Source organism: Triticum aestivum, chromosome 6D, assembly GCF_018294505.1.
Source record: "Triticum aestivum cultivar Chinese Spring chromosome 6D, IWGSC CS RefSeq v2.1, whole genome shotgun sequence".
Taxonomy (NCBI): Eukaryota; Viridiplantae; Streptophyta; class Magnoliopsida; order Poales; family Poaceae; genus Triticum; species Triticum aestivum.
In genome coordinates this window covers 27014359-27033712 of record NC_057811.1, presented here as the reverse complement: position 1 = coordinate 27033712, position 19354 = coordinate 27014359, and the positions used below count along the sequence as shown (strand labels likewise).

General features: G+C 44.5%; 3 protein-coding genes across 5 annotated transcripts; 2 read left to right on the top strand and 1 right to left on the bottom strand.

Annotated features, from left to right (window-relative positions):
* The first annotated feature begins 1442 nt into the window (after nucleotides 1-1442).
* LOC123140884 (uncharacterized) lies at nucleotides 1443-4858 on the top strand. Of its 2 annotated transcripts, XM_044560147.1 has the most exons (5): nucleotides 1443-1677; nucleotides 1800-1924; nucleotides 3036-3857; nucleotides 3960-4115; nucleotides 4212-4858. In XM_044560147.1, the coding sequence occupies exons 2-5, from the start codon at nucleotides 1808-1810 to the stop codon at nucleotides 4605-4607; spliced, it is 1491 nt and encodes a 496-aa protein (XP_044416082.1). In that variant the 5' UTR covers nucleotides 1443-1677; nucleotides 1800-1807; the 3' UTR covers nucleotides 4608-4858. The 2 variants fall into 2 exon arrangements, with proteins under 2 accessions (XP_044416082.1, XP_044416083.1); XM_044560148.1 differs by lacking the exons at nucleotides 1443-1677; nucleotides 1800-1924 and adding an exon at nucleotides 2513-2933.
* A 4040-nt stretch (nucleotides 4859-8898) lies between these two features.
* LOC123140883 (uncharacterized) lies at nucleotides 8899-12226 on the top strand. 2 transcript variants are annotated; one of them, XM_044560145.1, is made up of 5 exons: nucleotides 8899-9308; nucleotides 9427-9548; nucleotides 10388-11326; nucleotides 11442-11597; nucleotides 11694-12222. In XM_044560145.1, exons 1-5 carry the CDS (start codon nucleotides 9233-9235, stop codon nucleotides 12105-12107), a joined length of 1707 nt encoding a protein of 568 aa, XP_044416080.1. In that variant the 5' UTR covers nucleotides 8899-9232; the 3' UTR covers nucleotides 12108-12222. The 2 variants fall into 2 exon arrangements, with proteins under 2 accessions (XP_044416080.1, XP_044416081.1); XM_044560146.1 differs by lacking the exon at nucleotides 10388-11326 and having other exon boundaries at nucleotides 11694-12226.
* Nucleotides 12227-14599: 2373 nt separating this feature from the next.
* Nucleotides 14600-18550, bottom strand: LOC123143220 (BTB/POZ domain-containing protein At4g08455). Its single transcript, XM_044562063.1, has 2 exons — nucleotides 18083-18550; nucleotides 14600-15271 (listed from the first exon to the last, which is right to left on the bottom strand). Exons 1-2 carry the CDS (start codon nucleotides 18380-18382, stop codon nucleotides 14798-14800), a joined length of 774 nt encoding a protein of 257 aa, XP_044417998.1. The 5' UTR covers nucleotides 18383-18550; the 3' UTR covers nucleotides 14600-14797.
* Nucleotides 18551-19354: the final 804 nt, after the last annotated feature.

Here is a 19354-nt window from a genome sequence, read left to right as displayed (position 1 = left end):
ATGTGATTTCATGATGAATTTTTGCAGGCACTTAGAACTTTTGTCAATGTTTCTCTCAAAAAAAAATTGGAATTTTTTGAATTTTTTTTGATTTTTTTTTCGATTTTACTGTTCATGCGGGAGCATATGAGCTCGGGTCTAGAATGGACTTTTCGTCTCAAGTAGTCCTTTGTTAGCGCCGACAATGCTCTTGCCCTTCACCTAGCCTGGCCAGAAAAGAGGCGCGAGATGAGCCGGCCCAGGCGCGTGGAAGGCCACAACTTGTTTTTTTGTTTTTCTTTTCACCCTTTTTTGTTCTTTGCTTTCTCTTTTTCACTTGTTTTTATACCTCCAAATATTTAAAATAAATATATTACAAAAACAATCAACATCAAACATTTGAAAAATGTCAATCTAACATTTGTAAAATATTAATCCAACATTTGTAAAATATTAAATGTGTATATAAAAAATGCTTCTCATGTATACGAAAATGTGTACAAAAAAATACAATATGTCTGAAAACAAATTGATCATGTGTTTGAAAAATGTTAATCAGGCATTTGAAAAAACTGTTAAACATTTATAAAAAGATGTCCCTGATGTATATAAAAATTTAGAACATGTATAATTTTTTTAAATAATTGTGTATCAAAAGAATTTAATCATATATTTGGAAAATGTATCCTTGTATATAAGATATTCCTGAGATGTACCAGACAATGAAAAATGTGTATAACAAAAGTAGTCATGAAACACACAAGTTTGAAAAAAAAATGTTAATCATCTATTTAAAAAATAATAAATGTGTACCGAAAATATGCTCCTAATTTATATGAAAAATCTAGAACATATATTAAAAAACTTGAACATATTTTTCTAAAAATATATATTAAAAACTGTTAATCATATATTTTAAAAAATATTAAGCATGTATTAAAGAATATTCCTGGTATATACCAAAAATGTACAATGTGTATGAGAAAAGTCATGAAACATACATTTCTAAAAATGTTGATCATGTATTACAAAAATGTTAAACATGTATAAAAATTTCCTGATGTATACATAAAATGTAAAAATGTGCAGGAGGGGTTGTCGCTATTCGATGTGCCAGCTCATGTACGCTCGGCTTTTTCCTACCGGTAATAGGAAGCTTCCGAGCTTTTTCTTCTGTTTTTTCTTTCTTTGCTTTTTTTTGTTGCTCTGTTTTCTGTGGGTTTTTTTTTTGTTTCTTTGGGGCTGGGTTTTGTCCAGATTTTTACATTTTTAATTCCTGAACTTTTTCGAAAATTTTGAACATTTTTTGACTAGTCCTTTTTCCAGACAATTATTTTGACTAGTCGTGGTGTGGGAAGAGCAGACCATGGGCCGGTCCGTCGCATACCGCACAATCATCTGGAAGAAAATGAAATTATTTTGTCAAGAAAAAGGAAATAAAAAAGATCCCCTAAAAATTACTCGCACTTGGTAGCCCCGCCCGCCCGACGGCTCCGTCGCCGGCTCGAAGGTGAGTACAAAACGGAGCCAGAAACAAGGATAGACAAGGAGAGCAGAGCTGGATAGGAGTTGAGATCTGGAGGAGGGCAATCGAGCTGCTGCCAGATCCAATCCGAGGGAGGAAGGGTTCGTTCGTCGGCCACTCGCTCATTAGAGCTCTAACCTTTTTTGGCGCGAGGAAGCAACGGGGAGATTCAGGTGGGTGACACCCTGCCTGCATATATATAGGTTTACTCACGATCAGATCGGGCGCCTTCTCTGCTTTTTTCTTGTATATATCCATCCATAACGACCCCCTTTTTCCTTCCGTCGCAGCGCAGGTCGGCTCATGGCCTCAACGACAACGGGTAAAAGAAAGGGATCCACCTGTGGAGAACAAGGCGGCGTCGATGGCGATTCTCAGTCCGGCAAAGCAACGCGGAGCTCAATCCCAGACCTTCCCGAGGTACCCACTACCGATGCGTTGAATTCTGATTATTGCAACAACAATAGTAGCATGCATCATGACATCGGGACTACTCCCATCACTCTATCAGACTAATTCTCGATCGGGACTACGCTAAGCATAATACCGCCAATGCTAGATACATCCGCTTGAGCGACAAGTTTTTCCGGACCGAGGGAGGGATTTATAAATAGAGGAAATATATTTCTGGTCGCATCCTAACGTTGACACCAAAAGGACGGTCTTTACTGAATGAGTGAGAAATTCGACGATTCGTTCTAGTAACTGTAACTCTTCTATCTGCTAATTTGTACTCCTACTACTGTAACTCGTGTGTTTTTGTAATTACTCTTCTTTTCTTAGAAGGTGCAACTTCCGGAGACAAGTGACGTTGTTTCAACTAAAACAACATCACTTATTTCCGAACAAAGGGAGTAGTAAACTGTGAGTCATGTGCTTCAAAATTGATACGCCTGGGTTCGTATTCATAAGCACTTGCCGACCATTATGATTTTCTAACTGTCAACAGACGGAGCTGAAAAATGATGGTCAAAACTCTGATTTTGCAGGGCTTATAGAAATTAACAGAAGGAGCGACGACTAGCACTATATATGACGCTAGTGTTGTGCTGTCGCAAACTTCATGCGATCAATGATTGCATATTTATTCTAGAAGAAATTGGAAAAATGATTCATCTTTCCACCTGCTTCGATCACAACCCTCTCCAAAGCATTGATTCTGCTACCGTTTCGATCACGACCCTCTCCAAAGCATTGATTCTGCTACCGTGGTATCTAAAACCTGTAAAACCATAACAAGATTTCACAGCTGTGCTCTAGATGTTATAGATTTAATTGTTTTTTCCTTATGTGCAATTTGTGCTACCTGAATCCAGAATACATCATTTTATTTATGCACTGAACTCTGTATTTTTCGACTTTTTCTTTGCCCTTATGGTCTTGATCAATTAACCCATACCCTGCGCAACCGTGTGGAGGGCTACCTGGGGTACGATGTTACTCTGTGTGGTTATACTGATTTTCTTTTTCCAGTCGAGCTAATGTGCCTCACAATCTCAATCTTGATTTTATCCAATGCTTGTGTGTGCAGGACATATTGTTTCGCATACATTCCCTACTGCCAATGCGTGAAGCTGCTCGTACTGCTTGCATATCTCCCACCTTTTTCCAATCCTGGAGATGTCATTCCAATCTCCTCTTCACTAAGGATACGATTGGCTTGAAGAGAGGTGCGTGTGGAGAGAATTTTGACGACAAGATTGACCGCATTCTCAGGAACCACTCTGGCTGCTTGAAAACATTCAACATTGACTACTATGGCACGCGCGGGTTCAGCGGCACTAGTTATTTTGACCGTTGGCTTCAGATTGCTCTTAAACCAGGGATCGAAGAACTCACCCTCGTGTTGTCTGAAACGAAGCGAAAGTACAACTTCCCATGCTCGCTTTTATCTGCCGGGGTTCGAAACTCACTTCGGTACCTTAGACTCCAATTTTGTGCCCTCCATCCCACAGTTGAACTGGGCCCCTTGAGAAGCCTGAAAAGCCTGTATCTGTGGCGTGTGAGCATTACATGGAATGAGTTAGAGTGCCTTATTTTCAACTCTCTTACTTTGGAGCTACTGGATCTTATTAGTTGCCCTGAGATTGAATGCCTGAAGCTACCTTGTGCTCTGCAGCGGCTCAGCGCGCTTAGTGTTTTAGCGTGCGAGAGACTGAAAGTGATAGAGAGCAAAGCTCCAAATCTCTCCGGTTTATACCTTTGCGGAAACTGGTTAGACTTCTCACTTGTGGAAACATTGCCAATAAAGGAACTAGAATTGCAACAAACAAACCTTATCTGTGATGCTCGTGCCAAGCTGCCATCCCTTATGCCAAATATTGAAACTCTTGCCATACAATCATCGAGAGAGGTATATATTCTCCACAATGTAGGGTGTTGTAGGCCAGCGGTATATTTGGTTAAATTAGGCTAGTATCTGGTGTATCTGATACATGACATCGTTCTTGTGCAGGTGGTTGATGCACCAATGCTGCCTACCAAATTCCTCCACCTTAAGCACCTGACCATCACTGTGAGATCAGGAGCAATTGTTTCCCGAGCATATGACTACTTTTCTCTGGTTTCTTTCCTCGACGCTTCTCCTTCCTTGGAGACTTTGATATTAGATGTAAGGCGGTAACTCTATTCATTTATTTCAGCCTGCAAAGTCATCCGATCAGTCTGGGTCCGGTTAACTGAATCATACTATCCTTTTTATCGTCAGGTGACTCAGCGGCGTATGGTGCATAAATCAATTTTTGCGGATTCACAACTGAGGCACATGCCTGAACACCACCATGGCCACCTCAAGAACGTCAAGATTAGCGGTTTCAACTCTGCGAAGTGCGTGGTTGAACTAACATGTTATATTCTCAAGAACGCGGTGTCACTTGAGTGTCTTACATTGGACACCATATATGGGAGTAGGTGTGATGATCAAGGCGAGGACAACTGGTGTACTCCCATGACGGATGGCATTCTCATGGAAATTCCTTGGGCACTCTTGGCTATCAAAACACACATTGAGAATAAAGTTCCACCTACAGTTCACTTAACTGTTCTGGAGCCTTGCAGCAAATGCCATGCTAATGGACTAGAGCGGGTATTATCGCAGTCGTGACATGGTGTCATTTACATTTAGTTCTAAATGAGCCATGTTTTGTATCTTGAACTATTTATGTGTGACCCTACTGTACAACAAATTTTTAGTTCAATCTTGGATGGACATTTTTATATTTTTCCTGGTGTGGCATGTTGATATGGTTGCAAGGGTTTGTTGTGCTGTGCCCCAGCTGAACCTATTTTGTACCTTGTTGCACTCCTTGCTTTCCTTTGAACCTTGAACCTTTGATGTTGTCGCATCTTGGTGCGGTTGCTTTATAATATAAAGCGGTGGGAAACCCTTTTTCGTTGATATGGTTGCAAGGATTAGCTGGCCAATGTTGAGATACTCAGTTGCAAGATGTGCTGTGGTTTTTTTCTCAAACTATATTGTTACTGGCAGCCAAACTTAGTGCTTAATCTGCTACAACCAATTGCCAAGAGAGGCACAAGCTGCGGCAAGTTGCCAAGGAATACAACTCTTGACCCAAAAAATACTATTTTAAAAAGTATAAAGGAAAAAAAACAAGCCAATCTTTCATGTTTGAACATACCGTGAGACGCTTCAAAAGAGCACAAAAATTATTTTAAGAATAAGGTAAGAGGATACAATTATTTTCAGGGATTATCGTGAAAATGCTTCAAAAGAGTACAAATAAGGTATTCCTGTGTCCCATCGCATGAATTTGGCCTTGATTTTGAGATGGGTTTGAAGGATTATCAGGGACGACGGGGGCTTGTGGCTGCAGCTTATTAAAGCCAAGTACTTGCAAGGCTACCCTTTTCTCACTTGTGAGCGTAGAAGGGGTCCCATTATGGAAGTCTATGTAGTCAATGAAGGATGAGATTCGACTTGTTCTCCATCTCCATAGGCACTAGAGATGGGACCCCCTTCTGGTTAGATCCATCGCTGGCATGAGATTTGACTTGGACTTTTCATCTCCATAGGCAATGGAGACGGGACCCTCTTCTGGCTAGATCTATGGCTGGGACGATCTCCACTTTGTGCCGAGTTCCCGAATCTGTTTGCTATTTGCTTGGACCCGATGATTTTCGTTGCCTCGTGCGCCCACGATGGGAATTGGAATGTCTCGTTCCGACAAACATTTGGGCATGAGCAAACCGTAGCTGGCCCAACCTTCGGGCGGCCCTCTCACCAATACTTCCAGACTATCTAGACGTCATATCTTCGCACTTGGCCCCATCAGGGCTCTTCTCTGTCAGCTCGGCATATCATACTCTATACCGTGAGCTGACTCGTGCATGCACCACACCTCTGTGGAAAACGTCCCTTCCATAGAAGATCAAGATTTTCGTATGGCAGCTTCTATGTGGTCGCCTCCCATCGGGAATGGAAATGGTTAAGCGGCAAGGGCCTAGCTATGGGCTTTGCCCTCTTTGTGGCGTTCTGGAGTATGAAACCCACATCTTCTTCGTCTACCCGCTACATGTTTCCTTTGGAGCTTTGTCTATGAAGCTCTCGGGCCTGAGTGGGAGCCCAGGACCTGGCTGAGTTTCTGGAAACTCAGGCCAACCATAGTAGTACGAGGCGACACCTCTTTTGGTTAGTGTTTGTGATGATGACATGGACCCTTTGGATGACGTGTAACAAGACGAGTAGGTCTTCTTTCGACGTGTAACAAGACTTTATTTTCAAATTTCTAGCCTTTTGCAGCACTAACATCCGCTCTCTAGGCAACAAGGCCGAGATAGGTTAGGCGGCATGATGGGCGCTCTGATTGTGGCAGGGCGCCGCCTTGCAATGCCTTCTACCCATTGATTTGTTGGCCTCTTCGTGGCGTTTTTCCATATTTTTTCATTAGGGCATGTTTGTATTGTTGCCCTTGCAGGCCATTGTTTATTTTTTCTCAGTACCTAAACATACTGTATGGACATCGTGGTTTGTTTTATCTATAAAGGGTGGAGAAAGCTTTTTTAGAGATGAGAAATTTCAATACTAGTGGAATACATATCGTCTATCATGGAACGAGAGAGAGAGAGAGAGAGAGAGAGAGAGAGAGAGAGAGAGAGAGAGAGAGAGAGAGAGATGACCAAAATATGACCGAACCCAGTGACATAGGAATAGCCTAGTTGAGGCATCTCTGACCGAACTCCTAAAATATAACTCTTCAAACTTCTACTCAAACCTTAACTGAATTTGAGGAACTAAAAAACCGTGAACATGAACAAACTCCTCAAACGAACTAAACCCCACATGGAAAAGTCTCTCCTGTTTCTTCTTCCTTCTTCCTTCTTCTTTCCACATGGCCAACGACGACTTCACGTCACTATATGGTATCCATGAGTTAGCTAGGACCTAGGATAGATGTAGCACGGAAGCAATTTGACAGAATTACCGTGTGTGACATAAGTGTGCGAGGAAGTAGTCGAGAAAGTAGCCAAAATTCCTCCTACACGGGCTATGACTTGGGCGCTCATCTGAATGATTTCTTCCACTCATCTTTATCTTAGTGGCACAATGGCGTGGTCCATAATGAAATTCATCCGAATCGGCAAAGATGGCCGACGACCACTTTTCATGTACATTTTCTTAGTGTACATGAGCTTTTCCTTTGTAGGTGTTTCTTCGCGTGTGTTGCACCTTTGCTAGTGGAGCTTTGCCACGCCTATGTGAAATAGTTATGAAATTTAGTGTACGATATTATTTGGCAAGTTTTAGCGGAAGGGGGGCCACCCTGAAAATCAAGGGGAGGAGAGAGATTTATGAGACAATTTCCATAACTTAGTTACGTAGGTGTAGGAGTTTCGTTGCGTGTGACTGGAGATGACAAGGGGAACGCCGCCAAGCTAGGGACGATGAATAGAAGCGCCGTCGTGGGCAAAGACCACAAGAAGACAAAAGTGTAAAAGAAAAGTTTGCGGGTGTTCATCAAAATTTGGCAGCCGCAGGTTGGCGGGGCCACGGGGTGTCAACCGGGTGCGGGGTGGTCGTTGAAGGCAAAGAACACAACAAGGCGACGCCGTGCATGCAGCCGAATAAGAGAAAGAGGCGGTCGTGTAAGAGAGAGGAAATCTTTTGCTAAGGCTTGATTTTGCTCTCTCAACTTTGAGAGGCGGCAAACACTTTTGTTAAAGGTTCTGGGAGTTCGCCAACTTATTAGGGAAACGATTGTGACCGGTGCGCCGGCCGAATTTTCCGCCGGCCGCGAGCCTCGCTGGCATCCCACGCCCACCAAAACAGCACCCCCATGTGAGACGCGTTTTTTAGGCCCCACGTAGATCGCACCCTCCTCCCTTATCTTTTTCCAACCGCACACCTTCATCCCCTACCTCCAGCCGCATCCCTCCCGTGGCTGTGTTTTCTTCTTCCTTCCCCCCCGCGTTGTTGCCGGCCGTGGTCACCTATGTCGCCGGCTCGTCGCACCACCCATGCTCCGGTTGCACCACCGCACACCCGTTGTAGCAAATTTGGTCGCCGGAGGTAGCTTTTTCCACTGCCGGTTGCAACAAATTCGCAACCGTCGTCGCCGGCCACACTTTTGCCGTCTTCGTGTTTGTAGCAAAAACGGAAAAAGCTTCAACCAGTGCATGAAAAAGATTCATCCGGTGAGTGAAAAAGCTTCAATGGCCATGAAAAAAAGCTTCATCGGCGACCATTTGTTACAAACTTTGTTAGTTTTTGCTACAACCGACGACCAATTTTGCTGCATCGCCGATGGCCGGAGGTCTTCAGATAAGGTGCATGTCGACGATGGAGCTCTGATTTGTTGCAACTGGCAACTTGCAAAGCTTCCACCAATGAGTTATTTTGCTTCGATGGCGATAGATGGAAGTGGCAACCAGGGAGACGATGACGATGCAAGCGGGATGCACCCGACGGCAAGCGTCGTCGGCGAGGGTGTCCGACGGCGCACCTAGCGTTGCAACCATTGGGGTGGTGAACTGCAGCCGGTGCTACAACGGCGTGAAGTCGAAGCGGCGACCCGTCATGGCGATGAGCTGCAAAAACACGACGGTCAGCGATGAGGGGCCGGCGATGAGGGATGCGAACGACGGAGACGAGTTGCAAGCACGGCGCGTGAAGGCCGGTGGTGCTCGCTTTCGGCTTTTCTTCTCTCCGCGCACGGTGACATGATTTGGGGAAGAAAACCACAGATCAGGCGGAGGATCTGATCTGGCGGTTGAAGGGACTGCATCGCACGCTGCATCGAACGGCTGGGGCTCGACCGGCCCAACAGTTGGGCCAGCGCGCCGGCGCACATAGCTGCCCAACTTATTATCTTATAAAAAAGGGAATTAAAAAAGAACACATGAATTTTGAGGAGTCGAAGCCTTCTAGGAGTTCGGCTGGAGGCGCTCTTAAAGATCGTGACAGTTCGAAAGAGAGAGCAATCCTGACAAGAATCCCTGGGAAGAAGGTATCTTGGGCAGGCCTCATCGCAGCTGTCCATCACCCGAAGGAAAGAAAAAAGCATATACTCTCCGTACTTACTAGCAGTTGATAGCCCCGCCGCCGCCCGCCCGTCGGCTCCGGCGCCTGCTCGAAGCTGAGTTCAAGAACAGAAGTGATTTCTCGACCAAAAACAGAGATTGATAAGGAGAGCTCGAGAGGGAGTTGAGATCTGAAGTGCTTTCTCGGCCAGATCCGATCCGAGGGAGGAAGGTATCGTCGTCTGCTCGTCCATGGGGATGCTAGGGCTGAACAGGCTCGTGTCTCTGCAGAGCGACCGGCCGCGGCGTCAGCAAGGGGGAGTTTCAGGTGGGGAAAAGAAAAGATGTCGACAGATTGGGTGAATTTTATGCTTTCTTCTATCCATGTCTAGGCCGCTAGGGTACCGTGAATCCGTGACCATACTCCTTTTTTTTCCCTGTCGCAGGTCGTCGGCTTACGGCCTCAAGGACGGGTAAAAGGAAGGGATCGCCCTGTCAACAAGATGACGATGGCGATGATTCTCAATCTGGTAAAATTAGGAGAACGGTAATCAAGGCGCTTCCTGAGGTACGGAGGCGGTGAAGTTTTGATGATCGCAAGCATGATATCACTGCGACTACTCTCATCAGACTAATTAATTCTCGTGACTATGCTCGGCTAGCTGCATGGTATTACGATTTGCAAACAGAGAAAAGATCCTTTTGGTCACATATATACTGATGTGACAGAGAAAATTTCTTTTTTTGGTCGTCTTGTGCTGTAACAAAGTTCGAGCGATCATTGATTGGCATAGTCATTACAGAAGAAATTGGAGAAATGATTCATCTTTCCACCTGCTTCACAACCTCTCCAAATCATCGATTCTTCTATTGCGGTGCCTAAATAAATAAATCTATAAAAAGATAACAAGATTTTTCACAATTGTTCTATATATAGATGCCATAGGTTTGATTTTTTAGCTTTTGTGCAATTTTGTGCTACCTAAATCCATAACAAATTTTGGATTTATGAATTGAACTCTGCATTGCTTGCCCTTTTCTTCATCTTTATGGTCTTCTTGAACAATTATCTCTTCATCTTAGTTACCCCGGTTCTGGTTTATCATAGGATGTGTAACTGCTAGATTGGCAGATTCTGTTTAATGGTGTGCCATTCAGATATGCTATCTTTGCCGTTTGTTTAACACTGTTAGCAAAACTTCTCTATGGGTTGCTGAGTTTCCCTAGCAAAGTTAGTGCCTTTGCACTGCCTACTATCTAAAGTAGCGCACCCTGTGCAATTGTGTGGGGGGCTACATGTTCCTTTGCACTGCTCCATGTGGTTCTACTGTTTTTCTTTCTCCGGTTGAACTAATGACCTTAGGTTCTCAATGTTGACCTTTTATTATCCCATGCTTGTGTGTGCAGGACATATTGTTTCGTATACACTCCTTAATGCCAATGCGTGAAGCTGCTCGTGCTGCTTGCGCATCTCACGCCTTTTTAAATTCGTGGAGATACCATCCCAATCTCATCTTTGATAAGGATACAATTGGCTTTCCCTTTTTACATTCGTGGAGATACCATTCCGGCCTCATCTTTAATAACGATACAATTGGCTCGAAAGAAAGTGCGAGTGGAGAGAATGTCCACCACAAGATTGACTGCATTCTCAGGGAACACAAAGGCAGCTTGAAAACATTCAAGCTTGACTACGCTCGAATGAATGGGCTCGATGACTTCAGTTATCTTGACAGTTGGCTTCAAATTGCTCTTAAGCCTGGGCTTGAAGAACTCACCTTCATGTTGTCTGCATCAATGTCTCAAACAACTGGAAAATACAACTTCCCATGCCCGTTGTCTGGAGCAAAGAGAACATACAACTTCCCATGCGCGCTTTTATCTGACAGGGTTGGAAACTCGCTTCGGTGCCTTAGACTTGGTCTCTGTGTCCTCCATCGCATAGTTGAACTTGGCCCCTTGAGAAGCCTAACACGCCTGTACCTCTGTCATTTGAGCATCACATGGAATGAGTTAGAGCGCCTTCTTTCCAACTCGCTTGCTTTGGAGCTATTACATCTTACTGGTTGTGATGAGATTAAATGTCTGAAATTATCTAGTGCCCTGCAGCGGCTCAGCGGGCTTCATATTTTAGTATGCCAGAGATTGGGAGTGATAGAGAGCAAAGCTCCAAATCTCTCTAGTCTCCGCCTTAGATCAGGATGCAGGTTAGACTTCTCACTTGTGGAAACATGGCAAATGAAGAAACTATACTTGGTACAAAGCAATCTTATCTATGATGCCCGTGCCAAGCTACCACCCGTTCTGCCAAATATTGAAACTCTTTACATAGAATCACAGCGTGAGGTATATATTCTCTACAAGATAATGTGTTGTAGGTTAGATATATATATATACATATTATATTAGTCATAATATCTTGTGCAGAGTGTATCTGATACATGAAGTTTTGTGCGCGCAGGTGGTTGATGCACCAATGCTGCCTACCAAATTCCTCTACCTTAAGCACCTGACCATTGTTTTGAGATTAGAACCAAACGGTTCCGGGGCATATGACTATTTTTCTCTGGTTTCTTTCCTGGATGCTTCTCCTTCCCTGGAGACTTTGACATTAGATGTAAGTCTGTGGCGCTGTTCATTTAATTCGTCCTGCAACGCCATCCGATCAGTCTGGGTCCAGTTAACTGAATCATATTATCCTTTTTATTGTCAGGTGACTCAGCGGCGTATGGTGCATGAATCGATTTTTGTGGATTCACAACTGAGGCACATGCCTGAGCACCACCATGGCCACCTCAAGAGCGTGAAGATCAGTGGTTTCAGCTCTGCGAAGTGCTTGATTGAACTGACATGTTATATTCTCAAGAACGCGGTGTCACTTGAGTGTCTTACATTGGACACCATTTGTGGGAATAGGTGTTATGATGAAGGCGGCGACAATTGGTGTGTTCCCATGGCGGATCCTATTCTCGTGGAAACCCCTAGGACGCTCTCGGCTATCAGAACATACATTGAGAATAAAGTTCCATCTACAGTTAAGTTAACTGTTCTGGAGCCTTGCAACAAATGCCATGGTAAAAGACTAGAGCGGCTATTATCACTGTCGCACAATGTCATTTCCATTTAATTTTAGATGGCCCATGTTTTGCTTCTTGAACCATTTGTGTGACCTACTGTACAACAAAATTTTAATTCAAATCTTGGATGGACCATTTTTTTTATCCGGATTAGCTGACCAATGTTGAAATATTCTGTTGCAAGATATGATGTGCTTTTTTTAGCAAAGCATATTGTTACTGGCAGCAAGCTTAGTGCTTAATCTGCTACAACCAATTGCCAAGGGAGGCACAAGCTGCGGCAAGTTGCCAAGTATACAACTGTTGACCAAAGAATCCATGGAAGGAAAGAAAAAAATAACATAAGAATAGACTAGTAAAAAGTAAAAGGAAAAAAACAAGCCAATCTTTCATGCTTAACCATACCGTGAGATGCTTCAAAAGAGCATAAATTATATTAAGAATAAGGCAAGATTATAAAACTCTTGTTTTTTATTTTTCAAATTTTCCCCGTAGAGCTAGGCAAAGTGTAAAATATCTATTTTTCTTGGAACAAAAGCACTTAAAAAAGAAGACCTGGCACTTAATACTTTATTAATATGTTATAATTCAAGTAAATCATAACAACATGCATATTCAGTGTTATTAAAGCATTGAACCTACAAAAATTACGAATACATTTAAGACGTATCAGCGGGCTTAAGCTTTCGCGTACTTACTCCTTGTCAAATAGCTTACGTACTTGACATAGTATTTCCTTTGTTTCGTCTTAACACGTGGTAAGATGGACGGTTCGGAAGTGGAGTGACGGGTATGAGGTCAATCTGTTGTTCGATGCCTCGTAGAGGAGGAAGTCGCGGTGGTATCTCTGATGGGAAAACTTTGGTGAACTCCCACAAAACATGAGATATAGAGCTAGGCAAAGTGTGTGAGGGGTTTACATGAGTACAAAATGAAGGATTGATGGGTTCTCACTAAGTTTACTCAACTCGGATTTGGTAGCTAAAAGGCCCTTTTCTTATGAGCACTCATCATGGATGCACTCATGTTTGGCTTGTGGCACCCACTTACTTTGAAGTGGCTCGCTCCCTTACTCATCTTCTCTCAATTTCTTGTGTAGTTCTTCTCGACGCTCGAGTCTTGTCGGCAATGAATATGGGTTGGTGACATAGGACGGAGGATGCACTACTTTGTGCTTCCTTCAAGGCTATAAAGTTGGTGCGTCCATTTTGGATGACTCCTCGCTCATATTTCCATGGTCTTCCCACGAGTAGGTGGCAAACAACCATGGGAAACAACATCACACTTGCCAAGTTGTGACAACTTCCGCCATCGATTATGGCTTTGATGGATTGTCCATTAATGCAGGCTTTGGGGTGGAAGAGGTTGCAATGTTGTTTGGCTTGATATTGTTGTTGGATGGTCAAGGTCTTCAAGACAACAAGAGTTGGGCTCAAATCATTTTCGCAATAGACTTCATAATCTTCTTATTTGTTGACATCTTGGTGCCTAGCAACATCTTTCAAAAGCTTCCAATTCACCTTCACTTACAGATTCTTCCTTTGTTGATCACCATGGTGTGCTTATTGGGGGACACTTATAGGTCTTGTGCCCACAACCGTTGCAAGTGAAGCATTCAATCTTGCTTTTATTGTTGGTGGAGGCCATGGTGGCACTTGATGTTGAACGTTGTTTGTAGGTATTTGTAGGTTGACTTGATTGAGTTGTCGGAGTTTTGGAGATTGAGGGATCACTACTTGAGGGTGTATCGAGTATCTGAAGTCTCCTTGCTCTTATCTCTCTACCTTCGTGGCTTGATGGGCCAACTCAATCAAATTGGTGTACGGTTCAAAATCCGAGGTTTGCAATGGTTTGTTCCTTGGCCATGGTCATGTTTGCTCGGATCATGGCAATTTTCATTTCTTTGCATTACTCTTTGACACTCTTCATTCCTTGCTTGAGCAGTTGGAGTTTCTTGAAGAGGTCTCGTGTGTAGTGACTAGGAACAAAACAGTCTCACATGACGTCCATCAAATCATGTGGAGACTTGGGCAACTCATGTGACAATGAAGATATGGAACGTTTCTACCCCCACCACGGGGGGGGGGGGGGGGGGGGGGGGGGGTTGGCAAGCTTTTGGAACATGCCATGGTTGACGGGAATGCGTCCGAAAGACTCGCGCTGGCCATCTTTTAGATCTCCAAGAGAAATTGGTGTGTCCACCAAGCTTGCGGAACAACACGTCTATGCAAACGGCCAACAACACGTACTCCTCCTCGGCCTACATCATCCAGTTCCAAAACATTGTGGTTTCCCCCATAAAAGAGGTCATTTGGAAGAACTGGACGTCTGGACGCACTATTTTCTTGTGGTTGATCATCCAAACCCGTGTTTGGGCGGTGGATAGGCTTCACCGTCTTGGCCTCTTGGGTGGCATGTGCCCCCTTTGTAGGCATGTACAATTTGAAAGTACCTCACTCAGATGGTTTGCCAGAGCATCACACCAAGCAATAATTTTACAAAAATGCGGGTATGTATAGGGCAAAAGAACACAAATACAAAATATTGGAAATAATTATTTCAGTCAACTTCGATCCATTCTGAAATCTGGGCAACGATCCATAATAGCATCAAGATATATCTCACCAGACCCGAATTTTATGCAAACGATTGGTTATGCTGTTATATTTGGAATAGCTGGGACTTTACTGAATTCATATGCAAACGATTGGTTAGAATAGCTTTATTTTACCCTCAGCTATCACTTTCTACAGCAGCAATCTGAATCCCTCTCGGCGGCAGTATTGTCCTGTCGGCTTACATAGGTCTCGTAGATCTCCACGAGGATCCTCGGGTCCCTCTCGACGAGCTCCTTGTACTCTTCCCGCTCCGCCAGCGTGGGCATGCTATCCATGAGCGCCGACATGGAGGCCTCAAGCAGCTGCTTCGCGCCGTGCCGGTGCGCAAACGCGTAATGGACGATGGCGTTGTCGTTGTTCACCTTGGACGTGATGAACTTCTCGCAGTAGGTCTTCAGGTGCTTTACCTCATACTTCTCGGCCAACACCAGGAGATCGCAGGCCATTTGCTCGTCCAGGAGAGCCTCCCCCGTGTACATGTAGTGGACGAAAGCACGGAGGACATCATAGGACACGTCGTACATCTTGATGACGCCGCTCCGGCTCTCTTCCATCTCACTGTCAAGCATTGCTCTGAAAACTGGAGACCTGCTGGCCTGTTCGAAAAAGAAACTCGGTTTAACAAAGAGATACATTCATACTGTGGCAAACTAGCATAAGCAAATCAGTAATAATTCACAAATGTGAAATGTGTCGAGTAATAACTAGTTAATGTGGACTTAAGGTGGCAGGGAAATAAGAGAATGGTGACAATCTTCAAAATACAAGACAAATAAATCGGAGTTAAAGCAATTTGCTGCTTGCTATCAGATAGCTATGCATCTCACTAGCACGAAAGTTAAGTACTGTACTGGAAAACATCATAGACTGACGAAGGATTCTGCTGAACAAAAAGCCAACAACAAATAAATTTAAACATGCCATGTGGGTTTAGTCTAAAACCATTTATACTGAGAGCAAAGTTGAAAATTTGAATAATGGTGCAACAATGGCTGTTGATTCAAGTATTTCGGGTTTTAGACCGAAGCAATTTTGGTTGAAAGTTGAAACTCGCACAAAAATGAGAAGACGTAGCCAAAATGGTTGACAAATTGACAAAGGAGCTACCATGGAGAACCTTACAGCGCAAGACAAAATATCCTACTATGACTGAATAGTGCACGTCTCAACTCACAATTTCACCTGGTGGTATAAATATGTATGTTGTCTTCATATAATTATTATTTGTTATATAAATAGTTTTGTTCCACTTGAAAAACTCAAACAAGCATGCATAGGACAAGGATGCTATACAGTTGGGCAGAAGCTGCCTAGACACCTGATTTGCCTCTCTTCCTATACAGGGCTAGATGAGGTGACAATTTAACAGATAGTGCTCACAAAGTGCATGGGGCCGCCGGAAGCAGTACCGAGCAATAGAAGGGTGAGCAGGGAGAGACGTACTGTTGTGAACTTAGATCGACATGGGATTATTACCATGCTGAAGATACCCAGACAGTGGCCGCAAGGGATTGGGTAGACATAGGTTGAGACATGAGAATAACTGGGAAGATTAGATTGATTCTTCTTGCTAGATTAAACTGAGAGACAACGCATACTTTTTTTTTTACCAAATAATGTATCCCCTTTTACCGAATAATGCAACCTTATATACTGGATGTTTTGCCTCTGGACCTATCCTAATACAATTAGACCCCACCCCATAGACAATTCTACATGAACTCCTCTCCAAAACCAACTCAACAGCTATCCTACCACATCTGCTAGCTGATTCCCTCTGGTTCACAACACAGAGATAAGTTAGATGTGTGTTACTCTTAGTGTATCCTAACATTTCAATATTTCGCTGCTTCCAAAACGCAAGCCATATCATGCAAATCAGTAATCATCCAGCATAAGGAAATTGCAATTAAGTGAATGGAAATAAACACAAGTCAGGAAGCCGCTCTAAATATCATCCCATTTTCAACTTTGCGAAGTCATTCCTATCGTTTTGTCTATGTGTGCAGAACTGCAGATGGTAAAGTCAGAATGCATTATCCTGCAGTGCAAGAAAAGATGCTGCCTCTACGCACACAAATTCATATAATCACCACACCGTTCACGTACCCATCACACATACCACATTGATGGCATGGCTAGGCGAGAAAGCCAGTGTGATTGTTCATTTTGCTACCATGGCCACCAGGAAAATAAGTCCTCAAGACGGCGTGGTCAGTGGCAGAAATACGTTGGGGACGACCTGAGCCGTGGCTTTCCCAGCCCAGCAAAAAACAGTGGAAGGTGAGAGCAAAACTGGGCCTTAAGGACAAATACTGTGTGTTATTACTTAGCCTCGCCTGCCCAGGAACTTTCTTGTAGCTCTGCTGCTGCCGTGTAGTGACTTATTCCAGATGCAGGCTTACCCTTAACCTGGAATCTCATCACATGCACCGAATGAAAAAGATAGAAACGTTGTGTCAAGTTCAAACTAGAATATGGCTTGGTCTTTGGAGCGGTTTCTTAGCTTACTGATTCTGCTTCCGTTTAATTGTCTTTCTAATATGCCGCATCATTGCTGATGTTTGAGAGGCCTTTATATGAGCAACAACATGCCCGAAAAGCCAGAATACTATATGACACACACACCTATCTCTATCTGTTGCTTTCGGCCGACTAATCAAGAGGTGAGGACTGCGTCCTGCTGCGCTGACCAACCAACCACTCGACTCTGCCAAGCCCTCTGGGTGGGTGAGTTGTGTGTCTACAGAGTCGGAGACTGATCTGTTCTTCACGGCAGGAGCTAAACAGGGTTCACGAAGGCACTGAACTCAATGGCCCTTCAATAGCTTTATGGTCATTCTACTTGGATCCATGTTCCTATTTTCAACCTACTATTTTGAAATTAAAAAAAATCCCCATAAATATTGATGAGCACAAGAAAAATGTTGCAGGCTCCGTTTTGCCTCAAGCTGTCAACAACGTATTTCCTCTAAACCATTTTCGTTAGTCAAATACAGTGAACTACAGAGCAGCCCCTGGTGACTGATGTCACATTGGACAAGCTGGTCAGCAGCACATCATGCGTCATACAGTAGAACACATGTTTCAATTCTAATAAAATTTCACATAAAACGTGTCAAAATTCTATCGAATATGTTCAGAGAAGATGGTGCTCACTGCTGAACACATGGAAAAAAGAAACTTAACATACTACTAGAACACTGACTATTGGAATTTTGGGCGTCTTGGCAGCAGCAGTTCAGACTAATGATACTGCAAATTGTTAGAGAACACCCGCCTAGACTCAAATTCAATTTAATCAAGAACTATCCTGGCAAAATCTGGTCCAAGGCTGAATTGAATGGAATTGCATCAAGAAAACATATAAATGGCGGAAAGATGGGGAAAGGGGGGAAATGGCTCACGAGGATGACGCGGTGGGCAGGGACGGCGGGGGTGTCGAGGCGGGCCCCGTCGGCGTCGCCGGAGGGGGAGGGCGAGGACGAGGAGGAGGAGGCGGGGATGGCGTGGAGGAGGAGGTCGGAGTGGCCGGCGGCGGAGGCGTCGAGCGTGGGGGAGGGGAGGCGCAGGAAGAGGAGGCGGGAGCGGAGGTCGTCGATCTCGCGCTTGAGCTCCTCCTCCGTCTCGCTGGCCTCCTCGTAGCACTCCTTGCAGGTCCCGGCGTCCTCCTCGTCGTACACGTTCTTGCACGACTGGCAGTACATCTCCTCTGGCCTGCCTGCGGCGGCGGGCCGCTTCCGACGGCGAGTCCCGCGAAGGTGCCTGCCCCCTGCTCGCTTGCTCCGGGAGGAACTTCTGGTTTGGCTGCTCGGGCGGGCGGGTGGGTGGATGGAAGATGGTGGAGTCGGTTGTCGCGGCCGCCGCCGCCGCCGGAGATGGTGGTGAATCCGAGGATCTCTCTGTTTTTTCCTTTTGAGAACCGGTGAATCCGAGGATGGCTTGGGCTTGCAGAAGTTCAGATGGGCTGGTTGACGCCCATTGATGTCGTCAAATGGTCAGAGCTGGCCAAACGGGTCGGCACGGTGCCGGCCTGCGTGCTGCGCCTATCAGCCCAGGCACGGGGCGATTCTTATTCGGTGCTTTATTCGGGAGCAACTAGTTAACGAGCGCTCCTTCGGCAGCCTCGCAACAATCAGCATCACTTGGCGCGCTCTCAGCCATTCGCCACGTGTCGCGCTCTGGACGCTTCATTCGGATTTTGTTTTTTATTTTTCCACACGCGTTTTCGGCTTTTTAAACGGTTTTTTCGGGGTTTTTTCGACGTTTTGGTTTTCCCCGGTCTTTCTTAGCTTTTCGATCAAAAAAATGTCAAAATTTTATTTTTGCGCGAAAAAACGCGTTTTTTTTTCTTTCGCGAAAGTCACGGTTTTTCTTCCGCGAGAGGCACGGTTGTGCTTTAGCGAGAGTCACGGCCGTGTCTTTCGGAAACGAAAAAAACGCGTTTTCTGTTTTTTTTTCTTTCGCGAGAGTCACGGTTTTGCCGTGCCTCTCGGAAAGGGAAAAACAAAACGCGTTTTCTGTTTTTTTTTCTTTCGTGAGAGTCACGGTTTTGCTTTCGCGAGAGGCACGGTTGTGCTTTCGCGAGAGTCACGGCCGTGCCTCTCGGAAATGAAAAAAATGCGTTTTCTGTTTTTTTTCCTTCCACGGGAGTCACGATTTTGCTTCCACGAGAGGCA

Coding starts and splice junctions, on each gene's coding strand:
- LOC123140884 (XM_044560147.1), top strand. CDS start 1,808: ATGGCCTCAACGACAACGGGTAAAAGAAAGGGATCCACCTGTGGAGAA. Junction 1,925..3,035: donor CAATCCCAGACCTTCCCGAG/GTACCCACTACC, acceptor TTGTGTGTGCAG/GACATATTGTTTCGCATACA. Junction 4,116..4,211: donor TGGAGACTTTGATATTAGAT/GTAAGGCGGTAA, acceptor TTTTATCGTCAG/GTGACTCAGCGGCGTATGGT.
- LOC123140883 (XM_044560145.1), top strand. CDS start 9,233: ATGGGGATGCTAGGGCTGAACAGGCTCGTGTCTCTGCAGAGCGACCGG. Junction 9,309..9,426: donor TCAGCAAGGGGGAGTTTCAG/GTGGGGAAAAGA, acceptor TCCCTGTCGCAG/GTCGTCGGCTTACGGCCTCA. Junction 9,549..10,387: donor TAATCAAGGCGCTTCCTGAG/GTACGGAGGCGG, acceptor TTGTGTGTGCAG/GACATATTGTTTCGTATACA.
- LOC123143220 (XM_044562063.1), bottom strand. CDS start 18,382: ATGTACTGCCAGTCGTGCAAGAACGTGTACGACGAGGAGGACGCCGGG. Junction 15,272..18,082: donor CTGCCCACCGCGTCATCCTC/GTGAGCCATTTC, acceptor TTTTTCGAACAG/GCCAGCAGGTCTCCAGTTTT.